General features: G+C 37.9%; 1 protein-coding gene across 1 annotated transcript in view; it reads right to left on the reverse strand.

Annotated features, from left to right (window-relative positions):
* Positions 1–1,020: 1,020 nt before the first annotated feature.
* Positions 1,021–20,106, reverse strand: part of ca4a (carbonic anhydrase IV a) — a 31,798-nt gene continuing 12,712 nt past the window's right edge. Inside the window, exons 5-9 of the mRNA XM_056242659.1 lie at positions 19,650–19,795; positions 14,439–14,531; positions 14,256–14,322; positions 9,149–9,312; positions 1,021–1,728 (exon numbers count right to left, since the gene is read on the reverse strand). Of these exons, the coding sequence (XP_056098634.1) occupies positions 1,549–1,728; positions 9,149–9,312; positions 14,256–14,322; positions 14,439–14,531; positions 19,650–19,795 (650 nt within the window). The 3' untranslated portion in view covers positions 1,021–1,548. The remainder of the gene's footprint in view (positions 1,729–9,148; positions 9,313–14,255; positions 14,323–14,438; positions 14,532–19,649; positions 19,796–20,106) is intronic.

Raw genomic sequence — 20,106 nt, forward strand, 5'->3', positions numbered from 1 at the left:
CTTAATAAATGTAGTTGTGTATTTGCTTTGTCAATAAATTGTGTATAAATATATGTATATGGAGTAATGTAACTTGCTGTGTATATATGTATATATATATATAGATACACACATTATTTAAACAAAATACCGTAATTCCTCAAATAAAGACCGGTATTCAAATAAACGCCGGGCCTCTGATAGTGGCCGGGGGCGTGGTCAACGCGGACAAATAAAGGCCGGTCTCAAATTAAGGCCGGGGAAAAAATAGTGTGAATAGGTACACTTTAAATGAATGTACACTCAAAGACGGACGCGCTCAGCGCTTGTCATATATCACAACTATTAAGTGTTTTTAACCACATGTTTATTTTAGGTTTCAGACATTTAAATAGATATGATTTATAGCAAAACAATAAATTTATAGTTTGTAAAATACACAATGGTGTCTATGGAAGCAGCAATAACAATCCATTCAAATATATTTGGCGACGTGTTTTATTCATATCAGATACACAGTGTAAGTAACTATGAAGTTTACTCTATTCTTCTCCCAGTTCACCGGCCACTTACTTTCATGTATTTCGGGAGAAACTGAAGAATTCACGCGCTGTAACTTAACAAATACAACAGGAATCTCCGAACTGCGGTGCCCATCTCACGTTACAGATCAAGATCATTTATAAAGGGTTTTAAACGACAAAACAAACTCACTTACACGGATTTGAGAGTCAGAATAGAAGATAGTTGATGACATGGTAAGCAAGTTTGTTAATATTTAGAAATAAAAGCGCTACATCTGTCATACAGCGCTATTTTGGCTGTGGTGAACACGTGCCAAGCATGTCGCGTCACCATGGAAACTTGGCTGGCGGGCGGGCGGGGATCGCGAATTAGAAATAAAGGCCTGCCTCTAATAAAAGCCTGCTTCAAATAAAAGCCGGCTACCATCTGCAGTTCAGGTAAATAAAGGCCCCGGCCTTTATTTGAGGAATTACGGTATGTATATTTCAGTCCTTTGTTTTTTTATATAGCTGTTTGATTCTTCTTAACTCAAGTGTAAAAACACCCTAAAAATGTATAAATTCAATCCAAGTAAATGTAAAGTTGTGTATTTGCTTTGTCTGCTCTATTCTCGAGGCTCTGTGACCTTTCACCCTTGACCTCTGCATCATTCACATGAAAAGTGCTGATCATCATTGTGTGTATTTGTAATGCCTTCCAGCATCATAAATATAGCCGTGTGTGTGTTCGTGTGCATATGCATGTGTCTTGGCAGATGTCTATAATAGATAAAGGTCATGCATTTATTACCCGTCAGACCTTCACAGAGGATCCGAGGCTTTAGTCCAGCTCTATTGATAGCTATGATCAAACGTCTAATGGTCACTCTACTCATGCAGTCCGTCGTTTCTACACTAACTACTCCTGTAGAAATGGCGTGTTTGTGGTTTTATTGAGTCGGCAGCGTTTGAGACGCCGTGACTCTGTGGTTTGTCTTGATCCTGTTGGTCCGTTGATTCGATGAGAACTCATTGTGTTAGTTGTGCAGGTACGGGTCGGTTAGCTCTAGTTGAGACGGGACAGGCCGAACGCTGTGCTGACGGAGGCCAAGAGAAGAACGATGCTGACCGCTAACGCTGGTCCACTGGACCGATACACCACACGGCTGTTACGAGGCTGAACGGGTCTGAAGGTTTCCACCATTGGCTTCCCATCATGAAACTTCAGGGTGGAAAACGCCCGAAGCTGTTTGAAGATAATAATAATAATAATAATCAAAGATAGTCATACAGGTTTAAAACCATGTTCATTTTTTAGGGTGAACTGGCCCTTTAAATCATAAATTTCCTACTTCTCACATCAGAATTTTAGTTTTAGTAATTTTGTGTGATTGTCATTTTTATTATTATTTTTTTATATTTCTGTAACACTACAATAAGGTCTAATTTGTTATATAGGTTTAAAACCATGTTCATTTTTTAGGGTGAACTGGCCCTTTAAATGCTCTCGCGCTATCATAAATTTCCTATTTCTCACTTCTGAATTTTATATCCAATATATTATTTATCACTTAAAGGCACACTGTGGAACTTTTCAACCTTTATAATATATTACCAAAACCCATTGAGATGGTACATCGACTTACAATAGGTTGAATGACACGTCTGCCGTAGCCTGAAGGTGTCTGTATCGCTTTTACTAGCACTATGTAACTTCGGGGTTCGGGTAGGAACCCGAGCACAAAAAGAACTACAAAATTCGACCGCTTTACGGCATACGTCACTTCCCCCACCACCCACAACTTCCTCAGATTCTGACGTGAGTGCTCAACTCGCGTTTGATTGCCGTCTGTATGTTTTTGTCATGGCCGAACCAACAGCTACAAGGAAGAAGGCAAAGGTTTTGTCAGAGGACACTAAAAAAAAGAAAAGGGCATAGTGACAAATGAAAAGCCAGGACGAGGATCACCATTGGTCCAGCGTTCGCTCGCTGGCGTGAGCTAACGTTACACGTCTATGGAGCTACAGGAGGAGGATGGGTGCCCGACCGATGCTAACGCTTGCCTGCACACAAATGCCGTTTCCAAGGTGACAGATAAATCATATAAGCAGTGTAGTATTGTCTGGTATTCCGGCCACAGCCGATGGTGTTATGAGTGTAATAAAATGCCCACAGCCCATTGTTCATTTCTACACACAAACACAGCCCGCCACAGTGCAGGGCTCGAACAAATAAAATCGACTCATGTCAAATGTAGCTGCTACATTAAATGTAGTGAACGTTCCCACGACTCAGTGCCCACAAACACTACAGACAACATGTCCCACGGTTTCTGTAAAACGAAACCAACACACATAGCTTACAGTCAGCTCAGGCCGACGGTGTTTTTAGTGCAGTAAATGTGCCCGCCGTCCCGCGCCCACATTCACTCACAGACATGTTAGCACTAATGGTGTGTTCACACCGAACGCGAATTTAATTATTTCCGCGAGTAGATTACATACAAAGTCAATGCAAAGACGCGAATAGACGCATCATTCGCGCCAGGCGTTGCGAATGACGCGAATTGGGCGACGCGTTTGCCGCGAATGTCTTCCGCGCAAGTTGAAATATTTGAACTCGAGCGAATGTTCAAGCGTCTAACTAGACGCGATAGACGCGTATTTGACGCTCTATTCGCGTTCGGTGTGAACACACCATAAGCCCCACGGGGCTCGCCCCGCTCGCTCTCTCTCAGCAGACTGCTATAAGGGAATCGACCGCGGCCAGGCTGCCCGCCTCAAACACTGCAAGCACACATAATCTAAAGCAGTGGTTCTCAATCCTGGTCCTAGGGAGCCACTGCTCTGCACAGTTTGTATCATAGGCGGAGTTTGACATTCGAGCCAGGGGGGGCAAAAAAAAAAAAAATCATTGTAGCATTCATTCATTCATTCATGTAGCAATCATTGTCGTTCGGACACAATTCGGATAAATGAAATGTGGACCACTTTTGCACTGTTAAAATATTATCTTCAACCAAAACAAAAAGATTTTTAGTTTTTCTTTTCTTTCCTTTTTTCAAAACACATTGTGGCAATGAGAGTGATTAAAGTTATATTTCGCATTTTATTGTACTTCATGAAACATTTAAAACATTTTGAGACACGGGAAAAATGAACAGTCACACAATAGCCTACTCTCCACGTTTGAAACACATGTGGCAATGAGAGCGATTAAAAAAAAAAAGTTATTTCGCATTTTGTTGTAGCCATTTCATGAAACATTTAAAACATTGAGACACGGGAAAAATTAACGGTCACATAGCCTACTCTCCACTTTTGAAACATATTGAACAGCATATTGAAAGCAGTGTGTTGAGTTTTTCTCCATCTTAAGCAGTTATTTGGCAGAGAAATAAAACTTACAGACCTAGATATTGCTCAGACTAGTGCAACAGTAATTTTCGTTTTTTTGCGTCCTGCGTCGATAATGGTCTCAGGTGAGAGCTTGGCCGTAATGTCGCTTTCGATGTGAAGGATCGCAAGAGAAGAAAACCTGGCTGCTCCCATCGTCAACCGCAGCCTGTTCTTTATCCTCTCATGGAGAGTCGGCCTGGCATGAATAATACAGCGGTTTTAGTCCTTTTTGGGGATCCATGTGAACGGACGTGTCTGTACGCGAAAAACACACAGGAAATTCCTCACTTACCGCGATACTTTGAGATCCGCCAGTCGTGAGAAAATTAGCTTCTTTTTCAATACAGTAATTAAAAATAATTTAGCCTTAACTTACTCATTATACCCGCAAAAATGATAAGATAAGACAAATAAAATGAGAAAATATGAATACAGTATATATATTTTTTTTTCAAAGCACAAGGCAGGCATTAATTGGCTCTGGTCTGGGGGGGCAGTGCCCCCCCTAGCCCCCCCCAAACTCCGCCTATGGTTTGTATGTCTCCCTCATTTAACACACCTGATTCAGATCATCAGCTCGTTAGGAAAGAGCTTTATTAACTGAAGTGGGTGTGTCAGATAAAGGAGACATATAAAATGTGCAGAGCAGTGGCTCCCTAGGACCAAGATTGAGAACCACTGATCTAAAGACACGGGAAGCTGACCCACTGTCTATAGGCGGACCGGTTGACTTTTGCGACAGTGCTGCAGAGCTTGTGGCCTCTAGGGACGCTAGACGTGAAAGTTACAGGTCGAGCGCCACTAGTGGCCAAAAAGTTCCGCAGTGTGCCTTTAATTTTAGTTTAAGTTTTAGTAATTTTCCTATGTGTGATTGTCTTTAAAAAAAAAAAAAAAAATATATATATATATATATATATATATATATATGTCTGTAACAATAAGGTCTAATTTGTTAACATTAACTAACTAACACGAACTAACAATGAGCAATACATTTGTTACAATATTTATTAATCTTTGTTAAATTTAGTTAATAAAAATACAGCTGTTCATTGTTATGTTCACAGAGCATTCATGTTATCAAATACATTTGATATTATGAAGATAATATTAATAAACAAAGATAGTCATACAGGTTTAAAACCATGTTCATTTTTTAGGGTGAACTGGCCCTTTAAATCATAAATTTCCTACTTCTCACATCAGAATTTTAGTTTTAGTAATTTTGTGTCATTTTTATTATTATTTTTTTTATATTTCTGTAATACTACAATAAGGTCTAACTTGTTATATAGGTTTAAAACCATGTTCATTTTTTAGGGTGAACTGGCCCTTTAAATGCTCTCGCGCTATCATAAATTTCCTATTTCTCACTTCTGAATTTTATATCCAATATATTATTTATCACTTAATTTTAGTTTAAGTTTTAGTAATTTTGCTATGTGTGATTGTCTTTAAAAAAAAAAATATATATATATATATATATATTTCTGTAACAATAAGGTCTAATTTGTTAACATTAACTAACTAACACGAACTAACAATGAGCAATACATTTGTTACATAATTTATTAATCTTTGTTAAAGTTAGTTAATAAAAATACAGCTGTTCATTGTTATGTTCACAGAGCATTAATGTTATCAAATACAACATTTGATATTATGAAGATAATATTAATAATCAAAGATAGTCATACAGGTTTAAAACCATGTTCATTTTTTAGGGCCCTTTAAGTCGTAATTACACTTCTTAGTTCTTAGTGTCTTAGTATATTTTCTAATTTAGTATATTTTCTAATAAAGCACATTTTTTACTGCAACAAGTGCAGCCCAAAGTGAATCAAGAAAACCAAACACAGACAATACAAACACAACAATATAAATATGACATAAAATACTAATATTTAGTTCTCTCCTGGGTCAGACTCTAAAGCTAAGATGTAAAAGTGCTTCTTCAAAGCCATTTTAAACGCATTCACAGTGAGGGCAGAGCGAGTTATTCAATAATCTGGGCACGATCGCCTTTTCAGCACCTGAAGCAAAATGTTATCGTCCGATCTCAAATTCTTTACTGGCTGGTGTAGAATAACATTTAAGAGGGAGCGAGATCAGTTCAAGTGTAAAAAATGATTAATAAGACCTTGAAGCCGATCCGATATCTGATGGGTAACCATTAAAGGGATTTTAAAATCAGAGCGATTCTGTCCTTCTTTCTTAAATCCGTCAATAGTCTAGTCTAGCAATCGATGATCGTCTCCAGGGCCCGTATTCATAAAGAATCTTAATGCAAAGAGTCGGTCCTAGTGACAAAATTCTAAGAAAATTCTTAGAAATGTGGGCGTTTGCTCTTAAAATTAAAGAAAAAATCCTAGTAAAGAAAAAAGTAATTCAGAAAGCATCTTAACCCTTAAAGGGGTCATATAATGGTACATGCACTTTTACAAGTTGATTGTACTGAAATGTGTGTTGGCAGTGCCTGTACACAACCATCATATAATGATAAAAATCCATCCAGTGTTTTTGTTTTAATCTCCTTATATGTTTTCCCCTGCCTCAAATCAAGCCGTTCGACCGTGTGACGTCACACGGTCAGAAGCCCCTCCCACGATTGTTGATTGACAGGAGCGTTTCAACACAGACCCGCCCTCGCTCGTGAGAGCTGTCAATCATAGTCTGCGCGGACCGGCGCGGTCATTGTTGATATGCTGGAGCACTGTCTATGAGCAGAATGGCGTCTAAGCGATTGTGGTGTTCTGTTCTTGGGTGTAATAACGAACACAGTCATTTTAATGTTCCTGAATCCGAACCGCTGAAGACGCAGTGGCTGAGTTTGTTTTCGAAGGGAATATTCCCCACGAGCAACGTCAATGCTTTCATGTTTGCGTGAATCATTTCTCACCAGACTGCTTTATAAACGAGGGTCAGTATAAAGCTGGATTTGCTAAGAAGCTGCTCATGAAAAAAGGATCGGTACCAGATATTCGTGTTCCTGCTGAACCTCTAGAACAACTGAAGTGAGTGTAACGTTTTATTAAACTTTATATTAATATTTATATCTTTGCAAATCGCTTCACGATGAATGCGCCTAAGGTTTACACTCAGGGTACATTACGGCATGTTTTCTATGTACGACGTTCTCCATATAATTCATAATCCCACGTTTATAATGAACAATGCGTTATGGTTATTGTGTTATTGTGTTACAAACGTGTACGCATAGAACAGAGGGGCGGGGTGAGCAAAGCTCATTATCATTTAAAGTCATATGCACTGAAACGGCGTGCTGAAAACAGAGCTGTTTTTGACCAGGTAAAATAAGTGTTTTCTTACAATACTAATGAGAATTTTTAATTAAAGTATATTACAAACTTTTAATTTAGACCCTAAAGAATCATATTATCTTGTACAAAAATGGCATTATATGACCCCTTTAAAAGAGGTCTTAAGGTCAAAGTTGTTAGGAGTACGGATGAGGACTTTTAAGAGGCTTAAGAGTTTCTTTATCAGAGGAGAGATGGCAGAAAGACGAAGAGGGAGAAGAAATGTGTTGCAGACGATGGATGACAGTGAGTTAATGAGACGCTATAGATTGACACCCGGCCCGAATCTTCCTTTAAGGACGGCCTTGTGTCCGTCCACTAACTGGGCTAACAGTGAACACTGTTCCTCTGTCCAGTCCTTTCTCGTCCGTCTTGGATTTGATTTCATGTTTGTTACATTAAAACCAACATTCAAACCACCACTTAAATAGACATGCCAGCAATCAGTGTAATTGGAAAAAGTGGAACAAGTTTTATTATTCTAAGCCAATCAAACACCTTATAGGAAATTAACAGCATGGTAAATAAAAAAACGGATTTATATACAAATACAGTATATAGTGTGTGTGTGTGTGTGTGTGTGTGTGTGTGTGTGTGTGTGTGTGTGTGTGTGTGTGTGTGTGTGTGTGTGTGTGTGTGTGTGTGTGTGTGTGTGTGTGTGTGTGTGTGTGTGTGTGTGTGTGTGTGTGTGTGTGTGTGTGAAAACGGTAAAATAGGAAAAATTATGCATGTAATTTCAAAGTGAAGGCTTAGAATAGACCCTATACTTAAAATCACTCTTTTTTTCCTTCTTGGACAACCAACCAATCACAGTCTTCAAAAGATTGTGTCATACATAGCAATGGGGTCAGCCCCGCCTCCTCACTAAGATCTGAGTCTTTTCCTTACTCAAGAGTTGCTCTCAGATCGGTCCCGAATCGCTCTTAAGCTAAGACTCCTACGTAAAAGGTTTTAAACTAAATTAAGAGTTTTCTGAGAGGATTCTTACAATCTTTATGAATCTCTAGATGAGGGCATAGGTTTTATCTTAGCGATTAACCTTAGTTTTCACCAGAGCTTGTTTTGCAAAATTCAAGTCGGAATCAAAAGATTTTTTTGCGTATGGGTGAACAATATGGGGATACAATGTTCATTCTTGCCTATTTAGACATTTAGCCAATATCCAGTGGATTTTGAATGAAATATAAACCATATAAAAATTACCCGTGCAATTGTATAATTCACCACAGTATCTAGATTTAGTCAACTTGCTGTCGATTCTGAAGTTTCGGTAAAATAAATACTATTTTTGCTGTGTAAAATACATACAATATGCTATTTATTTATACTCTACCTGTCAAAAGTTTTTTTTTTATGTTTTTGAAAAGCCTCTGCTCACCAAGGCTGAATTTATTTAATCATAAATACAGTAAAAACATAAAAAATCGTATTTATTCCAAACTGTTGACCTGTAGTGTCCACATAAATACAGGACTGTAAAAGCAAGGGAAAGCAATATAAATATAGAAATATTGGTAACACTTTACAATAAGGTTAATTTGTTAACATTCGTTATTGTATTAACTATCATGAACTAACCATGAGCAATACATTTGATACTGTATTTGTTAATCTTTGTTAGTTAATAAAAATACAGCTGTTCATTGTTAGTTCACAGTGCATTAACTAATGTTATCAAATAAAACTTTTGATTTTAATAATGTATTCGTAAATGTTGAAATTAACATTAACAAAGATTAATAAATGCTGTCGTTCATGTTTACTGATGATACCTTATTGTAAAGTGTTACCAAAATATGAATACAACTAAACAAACAGTCACTAGTTCTCTCCTCCGCGATGTTTAAATTTGATTGTCCATCCAACTCAGAAACTACTAAAATTGTACGACTTGAATTTTTAAAACTAGGCAACTCAATATTCCCGATAGTGAAGTGTGTGTCGTACCTGTTCTCCGTGGAGGGGAATGGCGTTCTCGAACACGGTCCACACCACAGCCTCGGTGCAGCCCGGTGTGGTCAGCGACCCGTCGTACCGGTAATAGTTCGTCATGTTCCCTTCAGACAGAATGAGCTGATTCAGAGAGATCTTGCGAAGGGTCGTGTTTCCATCTGGTCAAATCAAAAAGAGGTATTCAATTTTGAGGCTGTTCATTCACACACAACACGTTTTTTGCATTCCACTGCACTACTTTTCCATTGTTTTTCAATGTAAACACACACTAGACAGATGTCTTTAACCGCTGTGCTGTGTTTTGGCGGCGTAATGTTTTGGTTTTTTAACACATCTTTAGATCAAGTGTCGTTTTTCATTACACTGACCCGCGTCTCTTTAGTCTGTAGTTATTATTATTTGCTATCCTTGAAAACAATGCATAATATACAGTCCTGGTCCGAATTATTGGCACCCTTGGTACATATGATTAAAGAAGCCTGCGGAAATAAATCTGCATTGTAAATCCTTTTGACCTTTTATTAAAAAAATTCTCAAAAATCTAACCTTTCATTGAAGTATAACAATTGTAATTGGGGGAAAATCTCATTACGAAATATGTTTTTCTCTAATACACATTTGCCACAATTAAAGGGATAGTTCACTTTAAAATTAATTTTTGGTGTGTTTTAGCTTACCTCAAGGGCATCCAAGATGCAGGTGTCTTTGTTTCCGCAGTAGTTTCAATTTTGATATTTTTAGGTCAAACCGTTCTTGTCTGTCAGTCATATAATGCAGGTCTATGGTCACCACCTCAAAGAGCAGCACAGAGAAGTCCAGATTAAACATGATTTAATGACTCGTAAATGTAAGTACACATTGATGGCCTAAGACACGAAACGAGCGGTTTGTGTGAGAAAACCAACAGTATTTATATCGTTTTTACCTCTTGTAAACACAGCCACGTCCAAGTGATCTGAGGGCGCCGGCGCTTCGGTCTGGAAGTGATCTCTCGCGCGTGTACGTCACTCATTGTTTACACAGAACAGAGATTGTAGGTAAGACGGCTAATTAAAAGGGTACTAATTTGCACTTATCCGGGATGTTTAAACCGTCGTAAAAGAAAACAATTCCAAAAAAATAAAAAACAAAACAATTGTATGAGTGAGGTACACGCGCGAGAGATCACTTCCGGCGCTTTCCGGAAAAGACCGAAGCGCCGGCGCCCTCAGATCACTTGGACGTGGCTGTGTTTACAAGAGGTAAAAACGATATAAATACTGTTGGTTTTCTCACACAAACCGCTCGTTTCGTGTCTTAGGCCATCAATGTGTACTTACATTTACGAGTCATAAAATCATGTTTAATCTGGACTTCTCTGTGCATGCTCTTTGAGGTGGTGACCATAGACCTGCATTATATGACTGACAGACAAGAACGGTTTAACCTTAAAATATCAAAATTGAAACTACTGCGGAAACAAAGACACCTACATCTTGGATGCCCTTGAGGTAAGCTAAAACATACCAAAAATTTATTTCAAACTGAACTATCCCTTTAATGGCACCCTTTTATTCAATACGTTTTGCTACTTCCTTTTGCCAAGATAACAGCTCTGACTCTTCTTCTATAACGCCTGATGAGTTTGGATATCAGATATCATTCCTTGATAGAGAATATCTCCAGATTCCCAAGTCCGTGTTGATACACTCTCCTCTTGGGTTTTCTATAGGGTTCAGGTTTGGGGACTGTTGTGTTGATTTTGACGTTTGTTTTGGATCATTCTCCTGATGGAAGATCCAACCACGGCCTATTATAACATTTCTAGCAGAGGCTGTAAAGTTTTATATGTTGGTATTTGCTAGAATCCGTGATGCCATGTATCTGAATAAGAAGTCCAGCAGGGGCCGGTTTCACAAAGATAGACTTTGACTACGGCTTAGATATAGTAGATAGTCAGACTTCAGATAGACATCTAAATCAGACCGCTGCACAAAGCACTGAAGACCCTGACTATCTTAAGTAGGACTACACTGCAATGCATTCTGGGTAAAATAAGACACTTTTCAAAACAAAAAAACATGGCGGATCGAGTAAGCGCATTCACCCGCTCAGTGCAGTTTACCCCAGCGGGAGATGTGTGTGTGTTGGAGGAGTATAACGGTCACAAGGACATTTTACTTGGGAAATTTAGCGGAGAATGTAGAAACAAGAAGAAATGTTTCATTTGGACAAAGATTGCTACAACAGTTAATCCGACTGGTGAGCGGAGCTTTAAAGACACAAAGGTAAAGATACAAAAACATGGTACAAGATGCCGAAAAAGAAATATTTAAGAGGAAATATCCAAAAACGGGAGGAGGACCCCAAGAGAAACTTAAAGACACTGAAATGGTGATGAATATTTGGTGAACAGTCGCCTATGTTTTCTTTTCAACGAGCAGTTCAACGAGTTTCCCGAAACCATCGTTTCCAACGAACATTCGCATCAGCATCTCAGAGTTGTGTGTGTGAGCGACAGATCTCGAGCTGTGGTTAGAAGAGGAGTTTCTAGATTGCATGACATGTGGACTCAATAAATCCTTAACTTGAGCACAATAAGCAATCTGACATTCAGTGCAACCCGTGTCTTTAATTTAGAATACATACAAATGTCATTTACGTCTTTGAGTTTGTCAAGAGATTTAAAGTGTCGTTTTTGAAGAGTGCGCATGTGCGAACGAGCTCTAGTGTGTGTGAACGAGTCTATGATTGAATCTGGAAATAAAGCGAAATAACTGAGAAAAATGAGAAATATTCCTCAGATGCATGTCTGTAATTCAAAATCAAAACATCTCGCATTAACAGTTTCATTAAAAGAAGTTATTACTCCCAACACCTGCGTGACGTCATAAACCAACGTGGCTGAACGACCACTTTGCGACAATATGGTTTCTGGAAACAGTCGTGATACCAATGTGAACGCTAAGTGGACTAGGACAAATTTTTTTTTTTTTTTTTTTTTTTTTTGGGGCAGGGTACAATTATTTTTATCCCTGTTCAAACCAAACCCATTTTGAGTGTTTGCTGCCAACAAGCTCTTTTTTTGTTGGTTTCATCTGACCATAAAACCCAGTCCCATGTGAAGGTCCAGTCGTGTTTGACAACTGAGTATGCTGGAGTTTGTTTTTGGATGAGAGCAAAGGATTTTTCTTGAAACTCTCCTAAACAACATGTGGTGCTGTTTCATTTTTTTATGAGGTTTTCAGACCCCAAGACTCAACTAATTTCTGCAATTCTCCATCTGTGATCCTTGGAGAGTCTTTGGCCACTCGAACTATCTTCCTCGCCATGCATTAAAACAATATTGACGCACGATCTTTTAATCTTAGTTGATTAGAACTTCTTAATTATTGCCCTGATGGTGGAAATGGTAATTTTCAATGCTTTAGCGGTTTTCTTACAGCCACTTTCTATTTTGTGAAGCTCAACAATCTTTTTCTGGCCATCAGAACTATATTCTTTGGTTTTACTCGCTGTGATGGATGATTAAGATTAAGAAACATTTTGTTTCCTCATATTTGTACTCCCGTGAAACAATAAGTCGTGGCTGGATAGGTTTATATTCACAGCCTTCTTTGATCATATTCACCAAGAGTGCCAATAATTCTGACCACGACTGTATTTGGAAAGTTTCCATGTAGTTAGCAAGATGTTTTTTTTCTTCTTGGAATTACATTACATTACATTTAATTTAAAAAATAAATAATTGATCGACAACAGTTGATCTGAAGGTTAAGTGTGTAGTTTATGTGCCACTAACAGCATCAAACGGAACTATAAAATGAAAAATAAAGATAACAATCATTTACAAATACTTGTATTGTCCCTCAAACTCACGTCATTGGTTGAGTCATAATTGGCTCAAACAAACAGATCAATGTTTTAAAAGAGTCACAGTGAAAGTCAAACTACTAATAACTGACTGAGATTCTGAACATTAAACCGACACACCGCAAACTAGTTGAACATTGAGCAGATTACTCACTTTTAAAAGAATATTTCAGGATATATTCATTCTGACGTCGACGTGCTATTGTTCTTTTGTTTATATTACATTTTGTGGGTGAAACTCGAAAAATTCGAATATCGTGCAAAACTTAATTTATTTCAGTAATTCAACTTAAAAGGTGAAACTAATATATTATATAGACTCATTACATGCAAAGTGAGATATTTCAAGCCTTTTTTTGTTATAATTGTGATGATTGTCTTACAGCTTATGAAAACCCCAAATTAAAAATTAGAATATTGTGAAAAGGTTTTCATATCTGTAAGCCATAATCATTTATGATTATGAAATAAAGGCTTGAAATATCTCACTTTGCATGTAATGAGTCTATATAATATATTAGTTGCACCTTTTAAGTTGAATTACTGAAATAAATTAACTTTTGCACGATATTGTAATTTTTTTAGTTTCACCTGTATATACAGGAAAGCAGATGAACCCAGAATATAAACGCAACACACAGTTTCTCGTTAATTGTTTTTCCATATAAAACCATAATAAAGAAAAGCGTTTTATAATGTCCCGCTGTTTTAGTGATTAAATACTGTAGCATTTGTTGTTTATGGATCACAAGTCCCTAAAACTTACATTTTGCTCACATATTTTTGAGAGGTGATCAAAATATCTGTGGCTTGAAACTATGAATAGCTTCTAATGGCCTAAAGTAAATTCCAAAAAAAAAAAAAAAATACAATTCGTCCCTCGGTTTGTTAAAACACGTGAAAATCATACTTACACAGAACGTCTATGAATGTTCAAATACACATTAAAAATACTACATTTCGACAACTTTTCATTTTTGAAAGTGCTTCTGAGAAATGTTTGAATTCACTTAATAAACAGAAGAGGAGATTTGAGGAATCTATCTACATTTATGTATAAATTATTTTGCGAATATTATATGTGTATCTTATGCATTTACAGCGGTGAACGAGGGAGCATGGAAATTAATGCACGATTATCAAAAATACAAAGTGCACATATTTAAACCAAGTCAAAATGATTGTGTGTGCTAATCGACAGCATGCCACGGATGAAATATTCCTGTAATAGGTAATATTCAGGTCTTACTTGTGTTCTGCACGCTGCGCAGGGCAGTTGTGAAGAGGTCGTACTTTTTGTTTGAGCTGCTCGACTCCTGCCGGATAGAACTGACGTTATTGATGTTTTTCATCATATATGAATTCAAAATCATTTCAAATTCTCTTTGCAAACTTTACAAACTCTGCATTTGAAAGCACGTGCGTGTCAAACCTCGTAGAAGAATCCCAACACAGCGACTCCAGAAGGATCTTTGAGTGCGTCTTCAAGTCTGTTGTATCTGTCTTTCATGTGCACAATGTGCAGCTGGTGAGAGAATACATAATGCCATTTATTTATAATATTTAATCACAGTAAAAATGTATCGTAATTTTAACAATTTAGGATAGGTTTACGGTTTATATGACGATGTACTAAAAATGAAAACGTTTTTCCTCTGTGTTTTTCACGCTGTTCACACGGATCCGCAAAAACGACTAAAAACGCTGTATTATTCATGCCAGGCCAGTAGATGGCGATGTCACTTTGTAACGAAACACAACGCACCTACAGACTGAACACGTGATACGCATGTGCACAAGGGGGTAATCCATCGACCGGATGTTGAAGCCGGCCGGGTGCCGCCATGTTGTAGCGGAACTTCACTTGCGTTAGCATTTCCATTGACTCCCATTCATTTTGGCGTCACTTTGACAGCGAATAACTTTACATCTGAGGCGTTTAAAGACTCCATTTGTCCATTATTTATTTCTAAAGAAACACGACAATGTATAAAGGGCTCCATTACCTTCTATGTTACATTATGACTCCGTAGAAACAGCTTTAGTAAAAATAGGCTAACGATTGCGTCATAACCACTCGACTCTCTGTCGCGCTGTACAGAAGTTACCGTACAGACAGGAGGAGAAGCTCGCAGGCAATCGGGGGGACGTCCCGTCAAGGGAGAAGCCCATAGATAATGAGTCCATAAAAGCAACGGAATACTTACTCCTGCTCACTCACGCCAAAGAACTCTTTGCTCAAGTTCCCCGTCTCTGCAAGATTAACGTTGTCAATTTTCACGCACAGCTACTAGAAGAGTAACGTCTGTCAGACAGGTTGCTCACGTCATCAAGCTTAGTTTGAGTCGGTCTGAGTCTGCGCGTCAGGAACGGAAGTGCTCAAAAATCGCTAAAAATGGGCTTCAACTGTCTCAACTGAGTTCCAATGAGATGGCTCTGTCCACTTCTTATACTGTCTATGCATGTGCATGGCGTCAGCGTTTTCACAACTTCACGTTTTTGTTAACAGTATGGTTTTAAAAAACGTGCATTTTGAAACCCGTTTTCAAAAGTTTGCATTAATAAGTTTCCGTTTTTAACTCTTTCCCCGCCATGCGTTTAAAAAAAAAAGACAGACACTGCCAATTTTCACAAAAATGTAATGTCTCCCAGAATATTTGGTTGTATATGTGAACATGCAATATATATATATATATATATATTAGGGGTGTAACGGTACACATATTCGTATCGAACCGTTCGGTACGTGGCTTTCGGTTCGGTTTTCGGTACGCATTTTCAAACCGAACGGTTCGTTGGACCATTTTTCCTGCCGACCAAAATTTCGTTATTTCAAATGTAGGCGCGCGTGGCAAGCGCGCTCATAATGTAAGAGACGCTGGCGTGACCACAACATTGCCCAACATCAAATGGAAAATGTAATGTAAGCGGAACGAAACTGAGCTACTCGTTATTGTGTGTTTGACGGACCGTTTATCAGTTTGGACCGATCTTCATCATCAGCACTGTTACTACACAGCGAAATCCAGTAAAGAAAGCATTTGAATTCGCCATCGCCACTGAAGTAATAACATCGCTGCGAGATCTAGTGAGAAACATTCACATTTCTCTGTTATTAACGGATCAAACAGCGCTGAAACCAGGGAGAAACATTGTGCCATGAATGAACTTTCCAGTGTCCACAGATCAGCAACATTCACCATGGGTTTACTGTAGTAACACTACTAACTGTAACCATGGGAGTGTGGCAGGAATAGTAGGCTATAATGCTTTCAAGTAACATCATGTCGGTTTTATTTTGACATTATGAACACAATTGCTGCCCTCAAATGTTAATCTGAACTAAAACAAACATTTGTTTATAACTACTACAATATTACATTTCATTTTGTCCAAGGAGCTGTTTTGTTTTATAAGCTCCTAAGAAAAGTCAAGTATAGCTCCATCATTGCTCAAAGTAAAAAAAATCATACTTTATGATGGTAGTTTTAATAAAAATATAATTTAAAAAAATTAAATCAAGGAAATTTCTCTGGCATTTCCTTCTTTTTGCTGTATCGAAAACGTACCGAACCGTACCGAACATGACAAGTGTATCGCATCGAACTGAACCGTGTGTTTTGTGAGCCGTTACACCCCTAATATATATATATATATAAAGAACAGAGCATCTGCTTTTAAAACAAAATAACCGTTTTATTTGAGCTTTATGCATTTTTTTTTAAAGGCACACTGTGGAACTTTTCAACCTTTATAATATATTACCAAAACCCATTGAGATGGTACATCGACTTACAATAGGTTGAATGACACGTCTGCCGAAGCCTGAAGGTGTCTGTATCGCTTTTACTGGCACTATGTAACTTCGGGTTTCGGGTAGGAACCCGAGCACAAAAAGAACTACAAAATTCGACCGCTTTACGGCATACGTCACTTCCCCCACCACCCCAACTTCCTCAAATTCTAACGTGAGAGCTCAACTCGCGTTTGATTGCCGGCGTCTGTATGTTGTCGTCATGGCTGAATCAACAGCTATTCGGAAGAAAGCGAAGAAAGCAAAGATTTTGTCAGAGGAGACCAAAAAAAGAAAAAGGGAGAGTTTAAAATAAACATCGGCATAAAAGTGTATATATAATGTAATATTTACTGCGAATTCGTGTAACAAAACTGATATAAGTCACAACATACTGCCGTATACAAATGTAAATGTTTTTTTTCCTTTCTTTCAGCTCATATATGTTTGTATTTGTGTAAAAGGAAAAACAAACTGAAGACTACAAATAACAGAAATATGTAGTGAGTTATATCAGTTTTGTTACACGATTTCCCGACTACTCGATTTCATCTCCAACCCATTGCAAAGAGATCCTGAAGACGTTAATTGTTTGCTTCAGGTGTGTTTGATTAGGGTTGGAGATGAACTGTGCAGGACAGACGATCGGCAGGAGCAGGATTGGGCAACCCTTGTCAATGCGACTTACCTGATCAGACATTGTTTTCTGCGTATGCTACTTTTATTCAATTTGTTTTCTTTATAGGATTTATATTATTAATCTTATATTTATATTATTATTTTGGTCAGTAGTGAATCGATTAACTTTCTCCAACATACAAATCAAATGCCATCTACACACACATAAAGACACGGGAGGTTGACTGTTTGTTGACTTTTGCGACAATGCTGCGGCGCTTGTGGCCTCTAGGGGCACTAGACGTGAAAATTACAGGTTGAGCGCACCCTAGTGGCCAAAAATTCCACAGTGTGCCTTTAATCAACACTTGAATGTCGGTAAGATTCACAAAAGAGCAACTTTTTGAACATTAAGCTGAGAATTTTTTATTTCAAAGACTACAACGTGCATAAGCAATGCTTTTATTACTTGTTTCTGCTTTTTTTTTCAGCTGTTTTTTGATCTGGAGGGTCTGCACTCTTTCAGAAGTGTGTAATAGCGCCCCCTACTGTATAACAGTGAAAACATGGGTAAAATTCCACTAATGGCGGGGAAAGAATTAATAAAAGGCTTTTGGGCCATTTACACGACAGTGTTTTCAACTAAAAATGGAAACGTTTTTAATGTTCTAGCCTGTTCGCAAAAAATGCGAAGGAAAAAACGTTTACGTGTTCCCTTAAAATACTATATGGTTAAAAGCCTTTTTAATTGGTTAACAGTACATTACCCTATTCTATACAATGAAACGCTGTAATATATCTAATGGGACGTTTCAGTAAAATACTGTTAAATGAAAAAAAATTGTGGGGGGGGGGGGGACTAAATCATCTATTTTACTGTGAAAAAAAACACGTAATTTATTGACGTGCCGAGAAACATCTGTGCGGCCTCAAAGAATGGGCTTTCCACTGAAATAAATTCTTCTTATTTTTTCTCATCAGTTATGTCCATTAGGGTTTTATGTTGTTGATTGTTAATTGCATTATTTTAGTGGTGTGTGTGTTATCGTGATGGTGTTTTTCTTTACCACCAGTGGTAGATTTGAGATTTTTATCAGTTAAAGAAATGTATATATTTTTTGTTGCCACCTTATGGAACAACTGATAGACTTAGACTTAACTTTATTGACATTCTCACAACACGGATAATGAGGGGAACGAAATAAGAACTCAGGGGCCGGTTTCACAAAGACAGACTTTGACTACGGCTTAGATATAGTAGATAGTCAGACTTCAGATAGACATCTAAATCAGACCGCTGCACAAAGCACTGAAGACTCTGACTATCTTAAGTAGGACTACACTGCAATGCATTCTGGGTAAAATAAGACACTTTTCAAAACAAAAAACATGGCGGATCGAGTAAGCGCATTCACCCGCTCAGTGCAGTTTACCCCAGCGGGAGATGTGTGTGTGTTGGAGGAGTATAACGGTCACAAGGACATTTTACTTGAGAAATTTAGCGGAGAATGTAGTAACAAGAAGAAATGTTTAATTTGGAAAAAGATTGCTACGCCAGTTAACAGCGTTAATCCGACCATTAAAGACGTACAGAAAAGATACAAAAACATGGTACAAGTAGGTTACTGCGGTCCCTAAAAACCCTTTCGCTTCTCATAGCTCTCTCCATAACGCCGTCAGCAAACCACAAATTATGAGCCATTTTCCCTTTTCTTTCGGCTGTTTGTAATGTAACTGATTGTTGCTGCTGGTTGCCAAGGTAACTGAGTCTTAGACCTGAGTTAGCCTGGGGTGTCTAATTTTTTTAGTCTAAATGAAGTCAGTCTTTATCTTTGTGAAACAGTCTAACTTGCATTAGACTAGTCTATGAGCAAATTTTAGACTTGTCTAACACTATAAACCGGTGTGAAATAGCTTTGTGAAACCGGCCCCTGGTCTCGGTGTTGACCAACTACTTCAGTAATTAATAAAAATACTTTAAAAACCTACTTAAAACATTTCCAAAAAATAAAATAATTAACAAAGACAATATCAGCATAACAGCAAGTTAATAAATAAAAAAGTAAAAGTGCAGTGCTATTTCTTAAAAAGACAAAGGCATGTGCAAGATAAATTCAATGTGCAAAAATCACATACGATTCTAGTGTCTACATTTGCGTCACGCACACTGTACGTGGACCCTCGCTAAAAACCGACGTTTATTTGGGATTGAATGGCAACAGTATCTCGCACCTCCATAGGATACTGCTCTCCATCGACGGTGTGTTCAGACCCAGGCCCTCCACCGACACCCCAGTGAAGGTGAAACTGCACAGCCTTGTACGTCTCTCCCAGGTTTCCTCCAGACACGGTGGCTTTGATGGGAATACTGACCTGAACTGAGGTGGAAAGACAATACGACAGTGATTCTAGTGTTTCAGTAAAGATACACATTTCTGCTCATACAACCTTCTTCTCCTGCATCCTATTCTTCCAAAAACAGAACTTTTTTTTGGTATTAACAAACAAACGAGCTAGCCAAGTCCAGGTGAGAAAAACTAACGTAACGTATTACTTTCCTTAAAAAGTAACTGAGTAATGGAATTAGGAACGCAATACTGTAACACATTACTTTTAAAAGTAACTTTCACTAACGCATATCTGAGGTTTTTTTGTTACTTTAAATACAAAATAAACATGCACTGCAAAA

The sequence above is a fragment of the Rhinichthys klamathensis genome, unplaced genomic scaffold (assembly GCF_029890125.1).
Source record: "Rhinichthys klamathensis goyatoka isolate OS25496 unplaced genomic scaffold, OSU_Roscu_1.1 h1tg000738l_1, whole genome shotgun sequence".
Lineage (NCBI taxonomy): Eukaryota > Metazoa > Chordata > Actinopteri > Cypriniformes > Leuciscidae > Rhinichthys > Rhinichthys klamathensis.